The sequence below is a fragment of the Macaca thibetana genome, chromosome 8 (genome assembly GCF_024542745.1).
Source record: "Macaca thibetana thibetana isolate TM-01 chromosome 8, ASM2454274v1, whole genome shotgun sequence".
Taxonomy (NCBI): Eukaryota; Metazoa; Chordata; class Mammalia; order Primates; family Cercopithecidae; genus Macaca; species Macaca thibetana.
In genome coordinates, this window is record NC_065585.1 from 10,568,859 (window position 1) to 10,594,911 (window position 26,053).

A 26,053-nucleotide genomic window follows, 5' to 3' on the forward strand; every position below is an offset into this window, starting at 1 on the left:
TCTTTTTCTCCTCACACCTTCGGTGATCCCTCCAGTCTTATGGCTTTAAACACGATTTAGATAGAGGATGTATGGTTTGGCTGTGTTTCCACCCAAATCTCATCTTGAATTGTAGCTCCCGTAATTCTCATGTGATGTGGGAGGGACCCAGTGGGCGATAACTGAATCACGGGGGCAGTTTCCCCCATACTGTTCTCATGCTAGTGAATGAGTCTCATGAGATCTGGTGGATTTGTAAGGGGTTTCCCCTTTCTCTTGGCTCTCATTTTCTCTTGCCTGCCGCCATGTGAGATGTGCCTTTTGCCACGATTGTGAGGCCTCCCCAGCCACATGGAACTGTGAATCCATTAAACTTCTTTTTCTATATAAATTACCCAGTTTCAAGTAGGTCTTTATCAGCAGTGGGAAAATGGACTAATACAGAAGGCTTCCACACTTGGATTTCCAGTCCTCTTGTTCCTCCCAGCCTTGGCACTGCCCTGTCTGTAACTGCCCACTCAACATCTGCACTTGGATGCCCGCCTGGCCCCCCGAGCTTAGCGTGCTCAACACTAAGCTCCTAATCTTCCTCCCTAGACCCCACCCAGGGGTTGCCAAAGTTTGTAAAGAGATTGTAAGTATTTTTGGCTTTGAGTGCTACATCCAGTTTTCTCTTTTTTGTTGTTTTTATTTTTACAAACTTTGAAAAGTGTAAAAGCCAAGCTTAACTCCCAGCTGTACGAAAACAGGAAGCAGGCTCAATTTGGTGCTCGGGCATAGGTTGCCAACCCCTGCTGTACCCCTTCTTGGGAAATGGCTGCTCCTTTTCCTTTGCTCAGGTCAAAAGCATTGGGTCAGTCTTGACTGTCTCATTCATATCCCACACATGATCCATTAGCAAATCCTGTGTGTTCTGTCTTTAACATGATCCAGAGTTTTGCTGCTTCTCAGCACCCTCATGCCATCCTTTTTGTACAGGCCCCTGTCATCTCCTGCCTCCATTCTTGCAGTAGCCTCCTAACCTTTCCCTAGAACCTCTCCTGGTCCCCACAAGTCCATTCTCAGCAAAACAGCCAGTGATCCTGTGGAAACAAAGGCCAGGTCATGCCACTCCTCTGTTCAGAACCCTCCTGTCTATCTGCTGTCATTCTGAGTGGAAGCTCAATTCTTCACCATGACCTGCTTAATCCCCCCGTCTCTCTGACCTCTTCTCCTTCTAGTCTCCCCCAACTGGCATCTCTCCAGACATATTGCATTCATTCCCTTTATTTTTTATTTTTATTTTTATTTTCTGGAGACAGAGTTTTGCTTTGTCGCCCAGGCTGGAGTGCAGTGGCGCGATCTCAGCTCACTGCAACCTCTGCCTCCCAGGTTCAAGCAATTCTCTTGCCTCAGCCTCCCGAGTAGTTGGGATTACAGGCATGTGCCACCACACCCGGCTAATTTTTTGTATCTTTAGTAGAGATGGGGTTTCACCATGTTGGGCAGTCTGGTCTTGAACTCCTGACCTCAGGTGATCTGCCTGCCTCGGCCTCCCAGAGTGCTGGGATTACAGGCGTGAGTCACCATGCCCGGCCTATCTTCATTCCTGTTCCTCACACCTGCCAGGTATGTGCTCATCTCAAGGATTTTGCTTTGGCGCTTCCCTCTGCCTGGAGTGTTCTTTCTCCCTGTCTGAATGGATACCTCCTTCATGTCCTGGAGGTCTTTATTGAAGAGTCACTCGGAATGAGTCTTCCCTCGGTGCTTACGTGTAGAGAGTCTCCATACCCCACCAACTAGTCCAGACGCCCGTGGCTTCCTGTGCTGCTCTCCTTGGCTTATCTTCCTCCAGTGTATTATATAGTTTCCTTATTTACCACTTTTTTGTCTCTATTACTGGAACGATCCCACTAATTACTTCATACTCTCTTTCATGTTTTTTACTGTTTCTCTTTAAACCAACCCTTCTCCAATGTACTGTATAATTTCCTTATTTATGAAGTTTCGTGTCTTCCACTAGATTGTAAGCTTCACAAGCAGGGATTTTCGACTTACTACATTTATTTTGTATCCTCAGCACTTAGAACAGGGCTTGGCTTATCAGAGGCACTCAATAAATTTGTGTTTATTGAATGAGTGGAAAATGTAAAGTGCCTTGCATAAAATGGCTGGGATATAGTAGTACTCACAAAGTGTCAATTATTTTCTCTGTTTCATCTTAGATAATTCTGTTAAATCAAATGCTTGTGAATTAGGTATTTTAAAATATGGTCAAGGAACTCACCATTAAGTGAATCTTCTTGGGCATTTTTTAATGAAGTAAAAAGGAATTGAGTAATTACAATTATCCTTTCTTCTAACTACTTGTGAATCCAATTTTTCACATTTGCTGGCTTACTTAAAGTGATATATCCCTATCTGTGGCATTCCTATTTCCCGAAGGAACTCATTATTGTACCTTAGAAAAGATAGCTCATTCTGGGTGAAGGTTTCAGTTAAAAAGATTTGCCAGTCAATATGTACAAAGAGAAACATTGATCTATAAAGGGCCCGATTAAACCCTTTGTGTGTATGCCAACAGGATGTAAGAATTTAATGCAAAGATCATGCTGTAATGTAGTCCCCCCCCTTTTGACTTTAAAAAGGCCTAGACATGATGTGCTATCTGGAGGTTTATACATGATTCTGCCCACCCATAGCAGATGGGGAAGGTTAAGCTGTACAGTGCCTTTATGTTATATAATCAAACAGGAATCCTCAAATCATGAAATAAAAAGGTCTTTGGAGTTTATTACTGATTCCTTTGGGTCTCTCCCCTCCCCTGATCCAGACTGCCTCTGTACATTTTAATTAAGAAGTTTTGGGATAAAATTTGAAAAGAATTATCCAGGCTTCAAGCACTCTTGTAATGGGCAAGTGGAGATTTGAATATGGAAATCAGGTTTGAGTGGAGTAAGTACCCTTTTTTTCTGTCCCTTCTTCAGTTTATGATAAGAGAGCTCATGGCTGCAGATGAAAATATTCTAGATCTGAGTGCGGAGTTTTGCTTTGTTTTCCTCCCCTGTCCTCTAAAAAGCAAAGCCACTCTAGGATAAAGTAGCCCCATGGCCTTTTGCTTCTAAAAACAGAACCAGGAAGTAAATAGAAAATGGTCCCCGAGCACCTAGCTGGGTTGGTCTTACAAGGTTAACTTGCAAGGCTTTAGTGAGACGGTCTTTCTGCTGCATCCTTGTCCCTCGTGTTCTTCCTCCTACTTGCCCTTGGAGAAAAGGTGAAGGGGCAGGTGTGGAAGTGTGGCTACTGGATGAACATGGTAGGTTTCTGTTGCTTATCCTTGGGCTGGAGTCTGGGTGATCGATGGGAGAAGGTAGGGCTAATTTCAGGGCCCATAAATACCATTTTTAATAGGTTCACCCTGTTTGTGTTCATATGTAGCTCTTTTTCTCAGGTTTTTATAAACCACAAGATCCATTAGGAATAAGTGACCCCATACTATAAAATGAACTATGCAGCTAACTGAGCAATTAGCTTAGATTGATATACAGATTTAACTTTTTAATGAGGCTTGGCTACGTGAAACCTCACCAGGTAGAGGGGTCTCAGCTGCAAATGTCTGGCACAGTGTCTGTAACTTTCATCTAGCCCTGGTGCTGTGCTCTGTCCTTTATGTGGCTTTGCACTGCCTTCGGTTTCTTTCCACCTCTGTCTCATGCTGATCCATCCCTCCTTATATCAAAACTGATGTACTAATTACAGAGAATCATCAGGCCCTAAGTCTGCGGTTGCTTGAAGTTCAGCCTTTAAAGTACAGAGATTTCTTTAACTGCATTTTTATTGCTGTAGCTATTTCTGTTCCGATTTGCCACTGCATAAATCACCACAGATGCTAGAACTGTGAAGATGTGTGCTTTGCAAAACACTTGCTGCAAAATGCCTGTTATGCTTCCTGCAGGATGCTTTTCTTACATGAGGCAGCAAACCTCTGTGTGCTGGGCTACATGGAGAAGTGAGGAGGTAGAGTAGGGAGAACCTTGGGCTCCAGAGGCAGGCCCAGACTGGAATCCCTTCTTGCCTGAACAGTCTTGAACAGTGATCCCCATTTGTAACATGGATGTTACATGTTTCCTGTGGCTCCTGTAACAAATTACCACAAAGTTAGCGACCTAGATCAACACAGATGTATTATGTTGCAGTTTGGAGGTCAGTGATCTAAAATCAAGGTATCAGCCGGGCTGCATTCCTTCTAGGAACTCTGGAGGGGAACCTGTCTCTGCATCCGGTGGCTTATGGACCCCTTCCTTCATATTCAAAGCCAGCAGTCCAGCATCTTCCAATCTCTTCTGTCCCTGCTTCCATCGCCGCACTCCTTCTCTGACTTCAAGCCTCCTTCCTCCCTTTTATAAGGACCCTTGTGATTTCACTAGGACTATCTGGATAGGCCAGGCTAGTCCCCAGCTCAAGATCTTTGGCTTAATCACATCTGCAAACTCCTTTTTTTTTTTTTTTTCCCCCCCATATATGGTAGCATGTATAGGTTCTGGGGATTCGAATCTGGATATCTTTGGGAGGGCCATTATCAACCCACAGCATGGGGCTGCGGGAAGATTAATTGGGTTCATACTGTGGGTGTCAGCTCATGTACCCTTTCCTCTGGCGCATGAACCAGTAGCTCTTAATGACACAGTATAAGAATGGATATTTGTAGCAGTTAATTCACATCATCTGGGAAAGATTAAATCACTATTTTTTTTTTCAAATATTCTCTTATTAGGAAGGCACAATGCAATAGTTAATATTTAAAGAGTATCACTGTTGAAAAGGGTGAAAGTCAGTTTCCTGAAAAAAAGTTAAAGTCAATTTCCTAAAAACTCTTGAAAATTTACTTATGTAAAATACCACCTTTTTCAGTAAGACTGGATAAACAGTCATAAGGAGGCATTTTTACTTTTATACCTCTAGAATAGTATTACTAATAACAGTTGAGATTTATGGAAATTCTTTCCTGTAAGTACTTTAGAGCTCCTTCAGGTTTGAGGTGCACATAAAATTTGATTTGGCAAGGATGATTTAATTTAGCAGATACTTAAAACAAGTTGCCTTAAATTCCAAGGAATTTTTCGTTGCTGTCTCTCTCTGTGTTCTGATGGAATCCAGATGCCAAAAGCTGAAGGTGACGTTTTAAGTTTTTTTTTTCTACCATTCCATTCCTTCTTAGTTTTATATAGAACTCTATTTAAAGTAAGCAAGCAGCTGGAGTCATCCTCAGGGAAAGTCACCAAGCAGATGAGGCTGTAGTAAGAAACAAAGGGAACAACAGGTGCCACACATAGTGCCAGTGCCAAGTCGCCAGGCTAGGGCTTCACAGATCCCACGGTGGCCCGCCCACAGCTGCCAGGAGGCAGGGAGCGATTGCCTTTCTTTTCAGAAGCAGAGAATGGGAGCTCAGCCTGTGGCTCCCTTACAGCTGAGTTTCAGAGGTCTAGGGTGACATGGGCACCTTTTTGCTTCCATGTCCAGCTGGGAATAACTTCCTGCTTGAGCCCAGGGGCTTCAGCAAGGCAGGTACTGTGCTGGCTCCCCCACCTACCACATTGCTATCCCCCTTTCCTTCCATGTGGAGAGTCAACAGGAACTTAAGTCTGAGCTCTCTTAGGTTTGGTCACATCTCTTTATCTAACCTGAGGCAGGATAACAAGTATTCCTGTTTCTTCTTTCCTTCTCCTATTTTCAAGTCCACTCTTCCCTTTCTAACAGGATAGCCTGGGTAACGTTTTACCTGGCTAAGGCTGGAGTACAGAGCAGAGCTCAGGATTCTCTGACTCCAGACCCTGTGCTGGCTTTCACTGTCTGGTGATCCTTGAATTCAGCCAGCATCCAGTTCCCAGGCCCAGGCAGTGCTCAAAAGGACAGAGGTCAGCTTTGCTTCATCAGTCATGGACATGCAGTCCCAGCACTCATGGTTAGGCAAAGAAAGAGGCTCCTTCCAAAAGAACACTTGAAAGTGGAGAGAGATTTGGCAAAGATGTGCCTCACCTTTGGAGAGATGAACAGAAATAATGGAAATGACATTTTTGTGCCTGCATCCCCATCTTTGAAGGAGAGTTCAACCAAATCACATATTTTTAAAGGGAAATGGAGCTGCTAGTGAAACACTGTGTTTCCAGAAAGAGCTGCGGTGTCTGCAGTGGAAACCTCCAGCGAGCCTAGCACTCAGAAAGACGTCTAACTGAAAACTACAGGGCCAGGAACACTGATGGGGTCCCTTTCCTTCCACCGGCAACATCAGACTGCATAAATCCACAAACTGCCATACAGTCCTCAAAGTTTATCTTTGAACTACACGACACATCTTTCCTTTCTTAAACAAATTTGTTGCCAGTTCTCAAGAACCTTCTAAGGAAGGTGGCCTGTTTTGTTGTTGTGTTATTTTTCTTTTTACATTTTTAAAATTAAAGTACACACACACACACAGAGACAGTTCAGAAGTATACAGCTCGATGGATTGTTACAAAGGAGGCACACCTGTGTGACTACAGTCTAGAAGAAACAGCACACTTCCAGCCTCTTGGCAATTTCTTACTCCCGCGACATTATTGCCCATCTCTCTTGCCCAGAGGTAACTGCTTACTGCCCTGACTTCTAGCACTGTAACGTGCTTTTCCTTGTCTTTGAACTTCGTAGCGTTGATTCATACAATATGTGTTCTTTTATGTCTGGCTTCTTCCTTTTCACAGTATGGTTGTGAGATTCATCTAGTTTGTTATGATTTTGACTTTTACCATCTGGGCCTGTAGGTCAAATAAAGAATTTCATAGGGAAATGAGATTCTAAATTCTGTGGTTTCTGACCAGGAAATCTTTGTTCCCACAGTGATTTTTTTTCCCACTGTGGCAGTACTTTTGCAGTCAGCTTGGAGTGTGTGTTCTGCAACAGTGTTTCTCCAAAAGTGGTATGACTCAGCTTTGCTTTGTCCTTATTTACAAGGTGTGGCTCAGAATGACATTTGACTGTTTACAGAAATTAAATTCTGCCCCAGAGGTAAAGAAGCGACTACTCCTGAAATTTTTTGCAAAATTAGGCCACTGGCTCTTTTTTGTGAAGAAGAGGGAGAAAGATGCTTGGTCAGAAAGAGCACCCGTAAGTCAGTGCCCTGCCAGTCAAGGCTGGGGTGCTGTTATTTAAAAGACGGTGAACTTTCAAGTTCAGAAGCCATGGGTATCATTTTATGGCTCTGCGTTGAAAGATCTGTCTTCTGGTTTGCGTGCAGTAATGGATGAAACATCTCAGCCTTTCAGAGATGGGTGCTAATGATCTGAAATGCTTTTCTGTTAGAGTGCAGACAACATGAAAACAATGTTCATAAAAATCCAACCTCTTCCTGCAAGTGTGCCCACAATTCTTTAAAAATTCTTTATTTTAAATCTTTAAAAATCTTTATTCATGTTCATATGGAATGGCTATATAGTTGTAATGAAAAGATATAATTCTTATTAATATTATAATAATCTTTGTTGCTTGTACAGTTCATTAATAACAAGTTTAAGAGTTATATGTTGCACTAAGGTGATCCATGAGTTCTATAACCATTCCCTTATTTCTGGACAATGTGTTATTTTCATTTTTCCTCCCATTATTATAACTTATGTGGCAGGGGCTTCTTTCTTGCATATATAAACTTTTTCTTCTTTTGAATTAACTCCTTAGGACACGTTTCCAGGAGCAGGATGGCTATTTTGTTTTGGTGGTTTTAATTGTGCATTGCACTGCCAACTTCCTTTCCAAAAAATTGTACCAGAAATAAGAAAGTGTCCCAGCTTAACTCTTCCATTTTTAACACTTTGTTACTAAAAATGTCTAGTTTCTTAGTTTAATGGGTATCAAATCTTACCATGTTATAATTTTTATTTATATGATAGCTCGTAAAATCAAACAGGTATTAACAGTTAAATGAGTTAATGGTCATAAAGCATTTGTAGCATTGGTTCATAGTGCTGTGTAGAAGAGTGTGCTGTCATTGGACTTTTTCAGTTAATTAAATCTGATTCTGTCCTCTCTAGAGAACACTGTTTGGTCAAGCCCTATTTTGGCCTGCTTTCTGGGGTCTTGGTGTTTTATAGTCATACATTCACTGGTTCATTCAACAGCTATACTTCTTGGACTGTTGGTTGCAGTTGACAGAAACTCATTTGAGGTCACAGAAGTCGCCAAGGGGCATTTATGGTAAACTTACTTGGAATCTTACGGAGACTTAGGGCCTTTGTGTTTGAGTTCCTTCTTCCCAGTGCTGTGTTCACCTCTTCCTCGTGCGGCTGGTCTCCTTACCCTTCCATCTTGTGTAACGTCACTTCCTCACAGAAGCCTTCCCTGACAGCCTGGCCACATGGCTGCACCCCTTCCACACTCCCTCATGCTCCACCGTGGCTCCTTGCCTTTGTCCTTCGTGGCCTGTTGCAATTGGTAATTATTTGTTGGAATACTTGCTGGTTGTCCATTTAGGTGATGAGCGCCAGAAGCAGAGCCTCTGGTGTCTTGTCCACTCTCATCTCCTGGGGTCAGGCATGGTCCTGGCACCCAGCAGCACTTCCGTGAATGCTCGCTGAGTGAATGGACACAACCAGCCAGGCGATTGTCTTCATCCTCCACCTTTCGTCCTCTCTGCTTCCTTACTTCGTGCTGATGTCCTGTCTCTGTCTCTCTATGCTGTGCTCTCCTCCCACCCCATGTAGATTGGCTTGCTTACTAGTTTCACCCACAGACTGAAAACACAACTCTCATCCACTCCTGAGTTGCAAGCTTCATATCTGGACAGTTCTGATTCCAGGCTCAGCTACAGTCTCTTGTCCACCGTGGTCCAATCTCCTGTGACTTGGAGTGGGGAGATGGTGGGTAGGACCACATATCACTGGCCCTTGTGATGCCCCGTGTGACCATGTTGATTATGGGGAGGGGAGAAAGGGTGGCTGAACAGACTTCTGAATGGGGTGCTCCTATAAATTAACTGCTAGCCTTACCTCCAGGATGCTGTCACCTCCAAGCACTGAGGACGTGGCATGAAAATTGCAGTCTTGTCTCAAAGTCCCCACAACCTGCAAGGGTGCCAGATGGACCAACCAAGGTGAATCAGTGCACTGCTTCGGTGATTGCAACCAAAGCCAAAACCCAAAATCTCCACTGTCATGAGGCGAACATTCTCGTGAGTGAGATGATTAACAAACACTATAAATCAATAAAGTGTGTGGTATATTACAGTGGAAATATGAAGACATCTAGAATATTAAGAAAATTGAGAGATGAAAATAAAAATATGAATATGAAATGATTCCATTTCAGTATGAAAATATAAGCTGAGAACTGCTAAAAATGAATCAGTAAAGGGGTATAGGGACTGTGATTTTAAACAGAATGGGCTGAAAGGACTCAGTGTGAAGGTGACATTTGAACAGAGACTTGAGGAAGATGAGGCAACAGAGCATGGCATATCTGGGATGGGCACCCCAGGCTCTGGGAACAGCAGGTGCAGAGGTCTGGAGGTGGGTGGGTAGACTGTGTCTATGGAGTGGAGAGAGGTGAAGGCAGTGCATGAGCTCCAAGAGGTGACAGGGAGCCACACACCCCTGTGCCCTGCAGCCACTACGAAGCTCCTGGCTTTTGCTCTGCGTGGAGATGAGGCCAGATAGGGTGTTGGGAATAGGAGGAGGAGAAGGTTTTCTGTAAACTCTGCTATTACAACTGTTTACTTATACTTTGGTAGAGTTGTACAAACCTTTTCCTTTGCTCTGTTTTTATGCTTTTTGTTTTAGGTATATTGATTTAGGCTGGCTTAATTAGAACTGAATACTTGGATTGTCTCGGAGTGTCAGGGAGGTACAGGTCTGGAGGACACTGCACTCAGCTGAACGGTCCACTGCGGGGTCACCTGTATGCACCCCCAGCCTCATCCTTCAGGGGGCTGCTTTTCAGATGCTTGCAGGCCCAGTCCCTGAGTCCACCCTCACAGCAGACAGGGATTACCTCCCCGTTTTTCTGATGGGGCCTCTGAGTAGCATAGAAGAAAGAACCCAGGGTCACTCAGGGTGAGCAGGACAGGGCCAGAAAGAGAACATAGTTCCCCTGCAACTGGCTCTTCTTGGGCCATCCTTTCTGATGGGTAGTCACCTTCTGATGGGTAGTCACCTTCTGATGGGTAGTCACCTTATGTGTTAGTGGCACAGATATGCCATTGCTGGTATAAATTCCTCCTTCCATTTAGGAAATTGTATCACACCCTTATTAGCTGAAAAGATTCTTATGTGGCTATGAATGGAGGTGTTGGGGTGAACAGACCGGGGGCCAAATCTGGGCTCTGCCACTTACCACTTCGTGATCTGACAAGTGACTCAGAGTCTTGATCCCAGGTCCTCATCCGTGAAAGGGTGACACTGCCTGCCTCCTGGGCTTTTGGTGCGTGGTAAGATTGTACACGTCATGCCCCAGCACAACTCATGATGCCTAGTAGTCCAGTGGGTAGACCTAGCCAGGTATATTTTGGGGAAAAGGAATTACTTTTTAACAGTCAAACTCTTTTCTTTGTAGTCATTCTTTTCTTCCCCTGGTATTCTGGGTGATTCACATCCACATACAGCCGTTCGATGTGCATCTCCCAGCATTCTGAGGTCAGTCTCACCTCGAGTAAATACTAGGTTTTGCAGTTAACTCTGCCTGTAAGTCTCAGAAATCTCTTGATAGAAAACCATCTGACAGTCTCAAAGTATTACTCTTTTATGATTAGTCATGAATCTGTATCCCATTATTTTAATTAGGCAGCAAACAATTATGTCAGGTGTTCTCCCAGGCTTGTTTGATAGGTGCTGGCTATGGTTGCTGAAAACATTGGTAATATTTATTGCCAGGGCTCTGATGCTTCAGTAAGGGATGGCTTTTAGCTGCTGCCTTCTTTTCTTGTCTCTTGCAGAGTCTTGGAAGTACATCCATAAAAGGCTGACTCTTGATTTCAAACGAGGCAATTCTATTTATTCATTTTAGGGCTCTTTTTTAGCACTTAATCTGTTACTCTTTGACCCAAGTGTTTGATAATGAATGACAGAATATTTATCAACTTAGAGAATGGTTCCATTAGCTCTGCTTCCCCCACTGTAGTGGTGAAGAACACAGCACGATTTTGCCCAGGCTGCCCAGCATAAGGATGCTGTACACACATGAGCCATGTGTCAGTGGAGAAGTGTGTTTAGCTGAGATTCCACTGGAGCTGTGTAGAAATGTGTGGCCCTATGTTTAAAAGAAGATGTTACTGTATTTTTTTTAAGTTCTAATTGCTCTCTAATTGTAACTGTGTGACTTACAAGTGAAAAAGTTTCCTTACACTTTGGGCTTGCAGAATTAATAAAATTTAGAATTTTGGGTTCATTCACCTGGAATAAAAGATACAACTGTGGTATTAATGTTTGTTTCCTTTTGCTGCTCTTATTGAGAGTGATGTTCATATAAGACGTACAAAATTTTTGCTCAGTTCAGTTTAATGAAATGCATGGAATATATTCAGTCTGTGTGTGCACTCATGCTCTGAGGTACCAAGATGAGTAAGATGTGGTCCCTGCCATGGGCAGCTGAAGGCAGCCCCTGCCTTGTAAAGGCTGTAGAGGTGGAGCATAGACTGAAGCAAGTGAACAGTGTGTAGGGGGCCTGTGGAGGGCTGCCTCTTGGCCCAGTTACCGTAGTGTTCAATTTGAGTTCTGAATTAATAGGAAGAATGGCCAGATGCTGTGAGACAGTGCATTCCAGGCATGGAAAATGTTAGCAAAGGCTCAGGGGTCTGAGATTGCAAAGGCAAGGCAGAAAGTTTGGAGAACTCAAGGAGTTCACTGTTATGAGCCTAAATACAGAGGGGACAGGCACAAGAGGAAGTCAGAGAAAGGGGCGGGGTGGGTTGGGGAGAGTTGTTTCTGATTCTGGAGGGCCTTCTCTGCTGAACTCTGGAACGTCAACTTTGCTCTGAAGTTGGGGCCATTGGTTGGTTCTCATGGCTGGACTGTGGGATGGTTTATGCTGTAGCTCATCTGGATAGAAGATGAGGCATCTGGATGCATGTGTAGATAGATGTGTGGGTTGTGGATGATGGATGGATGATGGATGGATGGATGGATGGACGGACGGATGGATGGACGGACGGACGGACGGATGGATGGATGGATGGACGGACGGATGGACAGATGGATGGATGGATGGATGGATGGATGGATGGATGGTAGTGTTTTATGAAGGCAAGGAAACCAGCTTAGGGGCTTTTGCTGTTGTCCAAGAAAGAAATGAGGAGGACCTAAACCGGTGTGGAGGTATTAGAAATAGAGAGAAATAGACAGACAAGAGAAATATTTAGGAGATGAAATCAGGTGCTGAAAAAAATGAGGTGAGTGTAAGTTAGGGCCATAAAGATGTTGAGGAAGGCTACTGGGTATCTGATGTAGGTGATCAGATGGGTGATTAACTGGGAAGGCTGGAGGTGGAAGCTGTTTGGTGAAGAAGATGTGTCCAGCTTAGGACATTTGGGACAGCTAAGTAGCTGGTCCCGCAGGCAGTTGTATACTCAAGTCTCAGATTCAGAGAAGAGATGAGAGTAGAAGATGCTGATTTTGGCATCAAAGGTTTACAAAAACCTGTAGGGGTCAGTTATATGCAAGGATCCTTGCAGAGTTAGACTAGGAGGGTGGGCTGGAACACTGTGGAACATCAGCAGCCTAATGATATCTGCCCTGATGAGAGGGAATGCCTCAGGGATACTCAAAATGAATAGAGAGGCCCAGAGAGGGGGTATTGTTATGGAGTCAAAGGAACAGAAGATTTCCAAAGGGTGAACTCTTAATGGAGTCATATTAAGAGTCATCCAGTAACATACAGGCCAAAATCCGCCACTGGCTTGGCATCCTAGTGAGAACAGGTTTCCAGTGAGCTGGCAGTGAAGAGAGGGGAGGGGAATGTCTAAGAGGGAAAGGTGCAAGAGCGCTCTAGGAGGAGCCAGTGCTTCTGGGAACCCAGCCACAGTGGCTGCGGGTGTCATGCCCTGAGGAGGTTTACACCATTAGAAGCTGCTTGTTGAATTCTTTACTGCTATATGAAGTAGGCCACATTTACGTTTGGTTACACATGTTTGTATTATTGCTTGTTGAGGTTTTATTTATGCTAATCAGAGGCAAAATATAGTGTACCTCATATATCTATTAACTTGTTTTAACATACCCCATTATTGAATGTTTAAATATTGCTAAAACCTTAATCTTTTTAAGAGCAGTGGTTTACGTTTCGCTAGTTTTCTTTCTAGCATTCTCTCAAAAATGCCTTTGGCACTCCAACCAGAGTTAGGAGTTCTGCAACACAGATCCTGCACTTTGCTGACCATCATCCTGCAGACTCACCAGACTTTCAGGGTTATGTCTAAGGTCCTTGTGAGATGGTCCAGGCCCTTGACATTCTGGGCCGGCAACCTCTCCGGCTCAGCTCTTGACTTTCCGCAGACCTCACACTCCAGGAAGGAAGATGCAGCTGCTCCACTTTCCTGAGCACCCTGTGGTCCATTCCCCTGCAATCTCATCTGTGTGCGCTCCTCTCCCTCGATGCCCTTCTCTCTGGGTAGCTGGATACACCCTTACTCTTTCTTTAGGAGCCTGATGGAATGTCACTGCTCATGGGGCCTCCCCGGTTGGAGCTGGCTGTGCCTCTCCGTCCCTAGGCAGCGCCTCTCCACTCCCAGCTGTTGAAGACTGAGTGTGCTGCCTTGTGCCCGTGCACCTCGTTGCTGTTCCCTTCTGAGATTCTGATCCTCACATGGCAAGGAACACCTTTGTGTACCTGGCTCCATGCCTGGCACTTCATTCACAGTGGGAGCTGCTGGCCTGGCGACGCTCACCTTGTCCTTCGCTTCTTTCCAGGGAAGCAGTTTAAGTGCACGGTGTGTGACTACACAGCGGCCCAGAAGCCACAGCTGCTGCGGCACATGGAGCAGCATGTCTCCTTCAAGGTAAGAGGGCTCTGGAGAAGGAGGCAGATGTTCAGGCAGAAAAGGCATCACTTTTCAAAGTGAAGACGGAGAAAGCATTCTTTCATTATTTGTTGGCGTTCCCTTCGCTTTGGGGCCCCCTTAGCTGGTACACATGGAGTCTGAGGCATAGTGCAGTTTATTTGTGCTCTCTCGTTCCAGAAGCGTAGCATTTCTCTGTAATTTGGAAACCAAGTCAAAGATGCGTAAGAGGATGCAGATGGAAGAAAAGGCACAGTCTTTGCATAAAAGCTCTGGAATGATTTAGAGGAAGGCTTGCAGGCTTTAGGGACATTTATTTTTGCTTTCAGATCCTGGATTGCCGCAGGTGAGTCACCTGATAAAGCAGGTGTGATGAAGCCCGCCCGACAAGCAGTTGTAAAACGGGAGATTGTGTTCAGGAGTGTCCACCACAGTGCCCAGCATGTTGCAGGCGCTCAGGAGATGGTGGCCCTCCGTATTCTTTTAATGCCTCTAATTGGTGTTTCTTCAGTGTGGGTGGTAATGCTTGCCTGCCTAGCCACTGCTTATGATGCAGTGACTGACAACAATAACTAGGGTCCAGTAATTTGTTCAGTAAAATGTTCTGCTCAGCACTTGGGAAAACTTGACCCTTAAAATTACTGCTGTTGCTGGCACAGCATGGCATGGCACACATGGCACACATGGCAAGGAATCATTCCATTTGTAAACTTGTTGCTCTAAAATGGTTTTTGAAATTGTGTCTGCCATTTCATCCCAGAGAATCATAGAACGTGGGAGGGATGGCGGGGCATCTGTTTTGTCCCGCTGGACTTGCAGCTGGAATCACCCCAAAAGTGGTGGCAGTGGAATTCCTACCAGGCAGTGCCCCAAACCATCCTGATATAGGGCCTGTTGTGATTCCAAACAAAGAAGCACTAAACGCTGGGTGGTTTGTTTAAAGCGATCGCTGAGTCCTTGCCACAGACAGCAAGAGCACAGGGCTCGGGTGTTCTGCCTGGGTGCGTCCACAGCGAGGTGGTCGGGGTATGGAGTGTTATGGGTGTTAACGGAATTGGGCTCAGGGCCAAGGCTTGTTTCTTTCAGTGGTGTCTTGGGCAACGATCTAGATACTCCTCTTTGGTTTTTTTTTTTTTTTTGAGAAGGTGTCTCACTCCTCTGTCGCCCAGGCAGGAGTGCAGTGGCACAATCTTGGCTCACTGCAACCTCTGTCTCCCAGGTTCAAGTGATTCCCCTGCTTCGGCCTCCCAAGTGGCTGGGATTACAGGGTATCTCAGTTAGCCTGCTACCACACCCAGCTAATTTTTGTAGTTTTAGTAGAGACGGGGTTTCACCATGAACAACCTAGATGCTTTTATTGGTGCCTGAGAATGTTTGAGTTCTGGTTCAAGCCTACTGGGAAATCTTGCAGCTGGCTGGGCTCACAGAGCAGTCAGGGCACCCTGATTTTTGGTCAGACACAGAAAGAAAGCACTAGAGAGCTGGGCGATCATACACCAGCACACTGCTAGCTTGTGTTTATTGAACGTCCATTGTGTGCAGGCCCTGTACCAGGAACTTCATGTTCATCATCTAGAATCTCCTTCATGGTACATACTATCTTCCATCTTTGAAATACGAAGATTCTAAACCTCAGAGAAGCTAACTGATCACCTGTCAGTCTTTTCTGCCATGCCTATATCCACTGACTTCAGTCACCATGATGATAGTGACTCACCTGCATTCAGCACTTCTGAGGTGACGAGGACCTTCCCCACTGGCAAGTTTATTTTATGCTCAGAACAGCCTTGTGGGAGGTGAATTTTCATCGTTCCCTCTCTTGTAGTTGAAGACTCTGAGTGTCAGAGGGAGGCTCAGAGGGATCTGCTGGAACGCCTTCAATGTCCAGGAAGTGAAGAAGCTAAAATGTGCACTTCATCCTCTCACTCCTCGTCCTGTGCTTTTCTCACTGCATGTTCTCAGTTACTTGTTGGGGGCAGAAAGGGAGAAACTGGAGAAACTAAGGATGTTGAAAGGTGTTGCTTATATAGCTGCTTTTTAAAATCACCTATACTGACCATGAGTTTCTTAGGTAGGACCCATATGTCATCTAGTGGGATCATGGCAGTGTCTGAATCAAGAACGGTCTTTAGTGTTATGCATATTTGTGTACATATTTAAAATTAAGAGCTGTATTTCACATTTCACAGCGTGTAGGTGTACTTCTTTAGGGGACTAGTGCAATTATTGCGCTAGAGATTAGAGAGCTAAGGCAAATTTCACTTTGTAGGTGAGAAAATTAGACCCAGTGAGGTTAATTATTTTCCTGGCTTTTGCAGCGTTGCTACTAGACTTTGCAATCATTCCTTGGTTTTCACTGTGAAACATTTTCCTTCCCTAACCAGACTTAGCTGAAATACCCTTTTTGCCCTGAAATGCTTATTGGTTTTTATTGTTGCTGTTTTGTTTTGTTTTTAAGATTGTGGACTATCTGGTTTATGTGCAGAGGAAATGGATTTGGGGGTAGTTTCAATTCAGGAATCACTCATATTTGTATTATTATTATTATTATTAATTTTTTTTTTTGAGACTGAGTCTCACTGTCACCCAGGCTGGAGTGCAGTGGTGTGATCTCGGCTCATTACAACCTCCGCCTCTTGGGTTCAAGCAATTCTCTGCCTCAGCCTCCTGAATAGTTGGGATTGCAGGCACCTGCCACCACGCCAGGCAATTGTTTTGTATTTTTAGTAGAGATGAGGTTTCACCATCTTGGCCAGGTTGGTATTGAACTCCTGACCTCGTGTCCACCCGCCTTGGCCTCCCAAAGTGCTGGGGTTACAGGCGTGAGCCACCACGCCCGGCCACATATGTATTATTAACTTCTGCCATTACGTAGTTGGTGTCTAGTGTTGGGCCTCAGGCCCTGCTGCACTGAGCTGGACCTGGTGTCATGGCTGGTTTCCCTTGGGCTCCCTGTGGATTTTGGCTTCCTCCCTATTGAATAGTACTATAAATGGGAATGAGATTCAGACCTGAGTGAGAAACAGGAAATCCAGCCTTAGTTTCTCTCATCCCACAAGTTAGGGCACTCATCAAATGCATGTCAATTTAGGTGGTGTTTCTCAATTAATTGGGACTGACAAAGCAAAATAAAATTGCTTCATACCAGCCCCTCATCCAAATACTGGTAATCACTCTCTCCCTGTTGTGTTCCCTTCCCACTCTGTGTGTTAATTTCCTATTGCTGCTGTAACAGATTACCACCAATTTAGTGGCTTAAAATAGCTCAGATTGATTCTTACATTTCTGTAGTTTGGAAGTCTATCACACATCTCACTAAGATAAAATCAAGGTGTTGGCAGGGGTGCATTTTTTCTGGAGGTTCTGGGAAAAAAATCCACTTCCTTACCTTTCTGGCTTCTAGAGGTGACCTGCATTCCTTGGCTTATGGCCACTCCCTTCATATTCACAGCTGGCAACATGGCATCTCTCACCATGTCTCCTTCTCTGACTGTCCTCTTCTGCTTCCTCTTCTACTTTCAAGGACCCTCGTGGTTACACTGAACCCACTGAGATAGCCCACAATAATGAGTGTCCTTATCTTAAGCTCAGATAATTAGTAAACTTAATACGGCCTGCAGTCTTAATTTCTTTTTGCCATTCTAGGTAACAAATTTATGGGTTCTGGGGATTAGGATGAGGGCCATTATTTTTTGGGGGCCATTATTCTGCCAACCATATTCCCCCACTTTTCTTCCTTTTACGTCAACTCTGTGGTAGAGCATTTCAGCAAGATCAGAAAATATGCAATATTCATACATATTCCAATGGCAAACATTACAAAGAAATCAAGTCTCTCTTTTTTACTAATCTTAGAATAGATCTCAGCATCCTCACACAGATGCTACTAATCAATTGTAATTGGCTTACAAGATGAAATCAATTTGCTTTTCTTGATGTAGATGTACAATTTACAATATATGATTTGTGTCAGGGAATACTATGAGGGCAAATTTCCTGTATTGCCTTTTGAAATGGCATATTTCTTATTTGTATATTTATTTTAAAAATAAAATTAATGTGTTCACTAAATAAGATTTGGAAAGTACTTGTTGATTCCCTTCCATATGGATTTTTTTTGATATTATTTAGACATGATTGAGGTCATACTATAAATACAGAATTTCTTTTTCTTTTTTTTTTTTTTTGATGGAAATTGGAGCCTAGGTTTACCACTGATAAAGCTCTATTGGAGAATGTGGCTTAGATGACTGGCCTGATGGTTTGCTGTTAGGGACCTTCCTAGTGAAAGGCTGGGCCAGGGAGCTTATATGCGATTTTTAATATTGTCTTTTTAATCAGCATTTCATAGGTGTTTTCCATTTTACGAAAATCTGTTTATAAACTACTTTTAATGGCTGCTTAAGGATGATTATCATAGTTTAACCATTCCTTTCATAATTGGATAGTTTGGTCATTCCCGGTTTCTGTTGTTGTAAGTAACCCTACAATGGATATCTTTATGCCAAAAGCATTTCCATGTCATCCTCAAATCTAAACAGCTATAAAACACTGGGTGAAGCCCATCAAACCTCTGAGAATTCACAAATAGTAAAGATGTTATTTTCTCTTCTTGCAGATGCAATTAAAATGCATTCCCTAGGGCGGAACTGATATTTTCAACCTTAAAGAGGTGCCAGAGAAGATACTTAGACAAGATGAATGTTGCTGAGCCAGGATTCTCTAAACAAAAATAGGCTTATTCCTTCCATCTAGCTATTCAACTCTTTGCTTTCTTCCAAATCCTTCCATGTAGCTATTCAACTCTTTGCTTTCTTGCAAATAAGTAAGTCCATGGATCATTTTGTAAGGCAGTGTAGTTAGAGTCAGGAATCACCTTGTGAAGTTCTCTCTGATTCGGCTCATTTGGACCCCTAACTCTGTTGATAGAAATGTTCTCAATGACAGAGCTGATTCAGTGGTATTCTCCTTGCACATGAATCAAAAGTGAGTTTATTTTAAAGTAAAATTTGATCTTTTCATTTAAAAGGGACACTCACTTAAAGAGGATACCTCTTCATGCTAACCATATATATATATATCATTCTATATTAAGTTTGAAAGTTGTTGTATGTTCAGTTCATGGGATTCATACAACCAGTGAAAACTCTGTCATGAGAGACATTGAATTTGGGATGGGTGGTGTCAGTGATAGAGAGGGAGGGAAAGAGAGAGAGAGAGTGAGAGAAGAAAAATAGATGACCATGAGAGGAAAGTCTTGCTAGGGCTTACATCACAACCCCATGCCAAAATGGTTGGTAAGATCTGCCATTTTAGCTGATCTTGAATCTCTCTGCCTCCCTCCCCAGGTAGTGTGGTAGATGGATTAAGTGGCCCATTCATTCTAGGAAACTGTGCTAGATTTCCCTTAGCATATTTGTTAGGTGTTAAAGCCTGAGAATGGATTTTAAGATAATACTTTCAAAATCCAAGACAAAAATAATGACTGGACAGCTGGAATTGTTTTTATTTTCATATGATATTAGCTCTTTAATATTTGTCTTATTTTTATGAATGTCTCATATTAAAAGTAAACTGCTACCAGTAGCCCAGTTGAAAAATAGGCAAAGGATATATAAAAAGAACAGATTACCGAGAAGGGAATAACTTTGGGTGTATGACAAGACGTTCAACCTCACTGATAATTAAAAAAAAGAGTAAAACCACACTAAGATACCATTTTTCACTTCTCAGATTGGTAAACATTCAGAAGTTTGCAAGCATGCTCCATTGATTGAGGCTATGAGGAACGGCCATTCTCACACATTGCTGGTGGGAGTGTTAGTGCCCATGACCCTGTGGAGGTCAGTTTGGCAGAATCTGTCAAAATTGCAAATGCATGTGTTCTTCGACTCACCACTTGTAAGATTTTATCCTACAGATGTACTTGCAGATGCATGAAATGATTACTGTACAGGGTTATCCATTAGAAACAATGGAAATGTCCATGAATTAGGGTAAGGGTTGAATAGGCAGCAGGGCACACAAACAGCAGAATGATGCTTTGTGGCTACAGGAAAGAATATGGGATCTCTCTACTTCTACAGAAAGATACTTAAGATATATGAGGAAGGGCAAAAAGTAAGGTTAAAAAAGGGCAAAACCATATTGTATTTATTTACATTTGTTTTCAAACCTCTGCAAGAATACATGCAAAATAAACAAAGAAACATAACCTGTCGTGGGTGGGTGAGGGTTGGAACTTGGTAGATTGAGGGACAGGGCTGAGAGTGAGACTTTTCCCTATATATATATTTTTAAAATGTTAAGTAATTGCTTTACCTATTCAGTAATTTAAGTAAAAAACAGCAACATATTAAATAAGAATATTATCCTAGAAACTATCTAAAGTCAAAGCAGAATGTAAACATGTTTCTCATCCGTGATACCATCCTATGAAGATAGTGCAAATTGCCTTTGGAATTTCACTGAGATTCTGTTTAGCATTTGAAAATCTCGGAATTTCACTGAGATTCTGTTTAGCATTTGAAAATCTCTGAGAGTGATGAGGTCTCATAGCAAAGCACAGGATTTAGAACCAGGCAGATGAAGTTTCAATTTCTGGCTGCGCCACTTGTAGGCTTTGTTATTTAACAAATTTTATGATCTGTAAAATGCTGATAGTGATGTTTGTTTTCTGGTGTTGGAGATATTAAAAGCAGTACCATTTTTTATGAGTAGTAGGTATGGCACATGGTACTAGGCAGGTGATCAAAAATTGTTGGCTCTTGTTTCCTCCCCTATCTCTTGAAAATGACTCCAGTTCTTGAAAGAACTAAAGCAAAGAGTATAACCCCGCCTGATCATGGTTTATATTCTTTTTGGTGAGATTACATTATGTTTACAAATAGTTCACTCTAAATATTTTTCTAGGTGTTATGTTTTTTATACATTTTTAGATATTGATGTTGTTTTACTTTTTTCTTGTCGTTCGGAATTGTTGGGTTAGGCAGATTAGGGCCAAAATCTTGGTGCTGCTGCTTACTAATTAGTTAACCTTTGGGAGTTCCTTTACGTTTTTGAGCCTCTGTCTTCTTATTTGAAAAATATGAACAATGATATAATTACTTCAGAGGCTTTGAAAGAGAAGCTGCTTTGAGGGAACAGACCAGAAGGAATGTCTCCGCACAGCTTTGGGAAGGCTTGGCCCATCAACCCCACCAAGCCGTTCCTGGGGAAGGACGTGCTGGGGAAGACCTCAGGTTTGCTGTCTCTCCTATAAAGAGAGTTAGGAGGCTTTCTTGTTACAGGGAGAAGCTCTGGCCTCTTGCCACCCTTCCTACAAGACTGGCTTTTCTGTAACTTTAGTCAACATCAGAATTACCTTGGGATCTTGATAAATGTGCACGTAATGGGTTTCTAAATCCAGAAGATACTTTCAGTAAGCCTGGAGCCCAACCTAGGATCCTTGACTTGAACACTTTCCTGTGTGGTTCTGATGCAGCGGCCCCACAGCCCGTAATCTGCTAGACATTGCGCTGGGTTTTGAATTCTGCAAAGAAAGGCCCTATTCAAATATTTTTACTTAAAATGTTCTCCTGTAAACAGCACACAGCTAGTTCTTGTTTGTGTCTCTGTGTGTGCCTACATGTGTATATGTGAATTATGTACCTGTGCGTAACAGGGTGATAATCACTGCCCTTTAATTGGAGTGCCTAGTCCATTTACATATAGTGTAATTATCAACATCTTTTAATTTAAGAGTACCATCTTGGTATCTATTTTCTATGTGTTGTATAAGTTCTTTGCTTCTCTTTCCTTCTTTTCTGTCTTCTTTTGAGTGAATCAAGTATTTTTTAGTATTCCATTTTATCTCTTGTATTGACTTTTTATTTTAGAACTGTTGTAGATTTATAGAAAAAAAATGTGACTATAGTACAGAGAGTTTCTATATACCCCACACCAGTTTCCCCTGTTGTTACTGTCTAATATCAATACGAAACATTTGTTATAACTAATGAATCAATATTAATACATATTATTATTAGCTAAAGTCCATATTTTATTCAGATTTTCTTAGTTTGTACCTAATGCCCTTTGCCTATTTCAGGATCCCATTAGGATACCACAGTACATTAGTTCTCATGTCATTTTTAGGATCTGTTTGGATTTAACAGTTTCTCAGACTTCCTTTGTTTTTGATGACCTTGGTCAATCGTTTTATAGAATATCCCTCAGTTGGGGTTTGCTGAACTTTTAACTATACCTTTTTGTGTTCCTCTTGTTTTAGTGGTCACTGTAGACCTTACCTTATCTTTATTACAACATATTCTAGTTTCAAGTATTATATTATTTTATGAACAATATAAGAACCATAAAACACTGTAATTCATTTACTCTCCCCCTACACTTTGTGCTCTTGTTGTCACACATGTTCATGTTATAAGCTCCTCAATATAGTGTTGTTATTTTTTGCTGTAATCAGTAAATATTTATAAAATATTTTAAAAATACGTAATGAAACTAAAATCTTAAAAAGATTTAAAATTGAAAAAGGATTTTATTAAAATATTAAAATATTTTTAAAAGGGTAAATACAAATTTACCTGCATAATTCACCTTTCTGGTATTCTTCATTTTCTCCACGCAGATATGGGCTTCTATTTGATACATTTTTCTTTAGCTTAGATAACTTGTTTTAGCATTTCTTGTGTGCTGGTAGGCTAGAATTGAATTCTCTCGATTTTTGTCTATTTGAGAATGTCTGTATATGGTCTTCACTTTTGAAAAATATTTTGATAGCCATAGACTTCTAGGGGGACATCACTCTAAAAATGTTCCATCCCTTTTCATCCTTTCTTGTTTCTAACCCTTTCTTGTTTCTAACCACGTTGTTTCTCTATGTGTAATGAGTCTTTTTCTTCTAGTTGGCTTTAAGATTTTCCTCTTTTTTTTTTTTTCGGTTTTCATCTTATTAACGTCAGCAAGTCTAGGTATGCTTTCCTTTATATTTACCTTACTTGGGGTTTGTTGAGCTTTTGGATCTGTGGGTTGATATTTTTCATCAGTTTTGGACTATTCTCAACCGTTATCTCTTTATTCCTTCTGCTTCATTTGTTCTCTCCTTTCCCTCTAGGACTATAATACCACATATATTAACAAATATATATTAATACATATATGTGAGGCACTAATAGCACCTCACATTCAGGTGATCTCTCTCTCTCTCCCTTTAATTCTTCTTTCTTTTTATGTTTCAGTTTATGTAGTTCGTATGATTTCTACTTGCCTTTCTTCAAGCTTACTTATCCTTTCTTAGGATATATTAAATCTGCTATTAAGACCACCAAATACGATGTTTTAATTTCTAGGATCATTTGGTTCTCTTATCTTTTCCTTTCCTTTCCCTTTCCTTTTTTCCTTCCTTCCTTCCTTCCTTCCTTCCTTCCTTCCTTCCTTCCTTCCTTCCTTCCCTCCTTCCCTCCTTCCCTCCTTCCCTCCTTCCCTCCTTCCCTCCTTCCCTCCTTCCCTCCTTCCCTCCTTCCCTCCTTCCCTCCTTCCCTCCTTCCCTCCTTCCTTCCTTCCTTCCTTCCTTCCTTCCTTCCTTCCTTCCTTCCTTCCTTCCTTCCTTCCTTCCTTCTTCCTTCCTTCCTTCCTTCCTTCCTTCCTTCCTTCCTTCCTTCCTTCCTTCCTTCCTTCCTCCCTCCCTCCCTCCCTCCCTCCCTCCCTCCCTCCTTCTCTCCCTCCTTCCTTCTTTTTGTATCTTGCTTGAGCTCCTGGGCTCAAATGATCCTCCTGCCTCAGCTTCCCACGTAGCATTTTTTTTTTGTAGTTTTTGTTTCTCTGTTACATTTTATCATCTGTTCACACTTGTTTTTAATGTTTTTCCTAGAGCCTTTAACATATTTGTTCTAGTTACTTTGATGTTTTTGTTTAATAATTTTAACATCTGGGGCACCTGCACATCAGTTTCTATTGAGTTTTTTTTCCTTTTTCTTTTTTCCCTGCAGGGCTGCAGAGATGTTTTTCTTCTTGATTTGATGTCATCTTTTCTTGCTTCTTTGCATGCCTCACAATGTTTTAATGCCAGACATTATGCCACATATGCCAGACATTGTATGTGAAAAAACAGTAGACTGAGGTAAACAGTAGTTGGCCTTGGGAAAGTATATGTTACTAGTGTGGGGGACTGTGCAGAAAAGAGTTAATATAGCAGGCTTGGCTGCTCTCCTTTGAAAGATCTGCTTACAAGCTTGGGCTGGCATCTGAGAACATGGACTTCCAAGAGAATTTGTAGCACCTCACTGTTAAGAGGAGCTTACACTTTCTAAAGTATTTATACAAACAGTGCAATTTATGCTGAATACCTGCCTTTTTTCTGGGAGTATAGAATTTTGGTACATGCTAGGCAGAGGGTACTTACATGATCAGCCATCACTAAAATCTCTGGTCACTGAGCTTCTAATGAGCATCTCTGGTTGACAGCATTTCATAAGTATTGTCACAGATCCTTGCTGGGGGGTTAAGCATGTGCTCTGTGGCTCCACTTGGAGAAGACCCTTGGCAGCTTGCATCTGGTTTCCCCTAGCCTTCACCCCATGTGTCTCTTCCCTTTGCTGATTTTGCTTTGTCTTCTTTTACTGTAATAAAGTGTAGCCATGAGTATGACTATATGCTGAGTCTTGCAAATCTTCTCAGTGAGTCACTGAACCTGAGGGTGGTCTTGGCAACTCAAGAATGAATAAATCTAATTTGTAGTTGAGCTGGGTCTGAGTCTGGGCTCTGAACAGCTCTAGAGTTGGTTTTCACTATCTTCGGATATTCTGAGAACAGGATCAGGACTTTGCTTTCAGCAAGGTTGACCATCTGAGCACCAGTGAGATTCCAGAAATCATGTTGTGTTTTACAGCCCAGCACTGGCCTTCTCAGTCATACAGGCTCTCTACCAGCTTTCATCAGGTCGGCTGCCAGCATCTCGGGATGCTGCAGAGTTTCTGTTTCTCTCCAGCTCCACCCCGGGCTTTCTGTTTATTAGACATCTCTCTCCCGCCTTGCCCTGCCCAGGGAACTCTTTGGAGAGTTGGCGGTGCACTTGGTGAAGGCCTTGTGTACTTTGTAAGGGATGGATTTCCTCTCCCCTTTCATCACTGGCTGCAGCTTCAGCCCCCAACCCTCTTGCACGTGGTGAAGTTCTCCATTTCACAGGGAAGAGGTTTATGGGTCACTATGCTGAAGATAAAAGTAGGAGAAAAGGAACTGGTGGATACCTTGGTCTCTAGCACAGCGACCTATCCACCTCTTGTCTTTTTCTAGAATTAGTTCACTTAGATTTCTTTGTATCCTCAGCAATCTGATAGCTCTGTCAAGTTGTTAGTGTGAGAGCAGTGGTCTCTTGTGGTTTTCTGCATCCTAGCTGGAAGCAGGAATACTCCAACCCTGTGATTCTCACAGTGCCTGTCAGTGCCTGCACAACAGGGTGCCTATCAGATGTACCTATTGCCCCTGCACCAACATACACAGAACTTGAAGCTGGGAGTAAGGAGCAAGGAGGGTGACTGAGACAGCAGACTGGCTGATGTGAGTAATCTGGGTGGGTGCAGAGTCACGAGGAGAGAATTCACTGCCAGCTGTCATGCAAGGGTATTATCAATGCAGCATTACCTGTGGGTAGTTCAGGAAAGACTGGGAGATTCATGGACCCTTGGGATTGTACCCATGGGAGAAACAACAGTGCACAGGTTTGATGAAAGGCCTGAATTCCTATAGCACAAGACCTTTCTTTTTTGACGTTAGAGATTGTGGCTCTACGGTCAGACTATCATAGAATCCTGGCTTCCCACTTATTACCTGTGTGGCCTTGGGCAGGCAATCTCCCCTCTGCAGCTTACCTGTAGCACAGAGATGAAAGAAGTACCTCTTCTTGCCACTATACACATTGTGATTAGTCAGCAAGTAAGTAAAGAGGGCTTGTCACGTTGTTCTCAAATGTTAGTTCTCTAGAGACTCCATCCTGGTTTCTTCCTTTTTTCATCACAGGACTGCCCTGACTCTACAATCTTCTTTTCTTTCATGACTTTGTTTAAGATTCTTGGTGCCTGTGGCATG

At 42.6% G+C, this 26,053-nt stretch overlaps 1 protein-coding gene across 6 annotated transcripts in view; it reads left to right on the forward strand.

The window, feature by feature from the left end:
* The window catches only part of ZFAT (zinc finger and AT-hook domain containing), a 235,157-nt gene that overhangs the window by 130,729 nt on the left and 78,375 nt on the right, over positions 1 to 26,053 (forward strand). For 5 of the 6 annotated variants that reach the window (XM_050801563.1, XM_050801566.1, XM_050801562.1 and 2 more), the window contains one exon: positions 13,881 to 13,969. The exons of the other annotated variant lie outside the window; for it this stretch is intronic. In XM_050801563.1, coding sequence (XP_050657520.1) covers positions 13,881 to 13,969 — 89 coding nt within the window. The remainder of the gene's footprint in view (positions 1 to 13,880; positions 13,970 to 26,053) is intronic. 6 annotated transcript variants of the gene reach the window in all.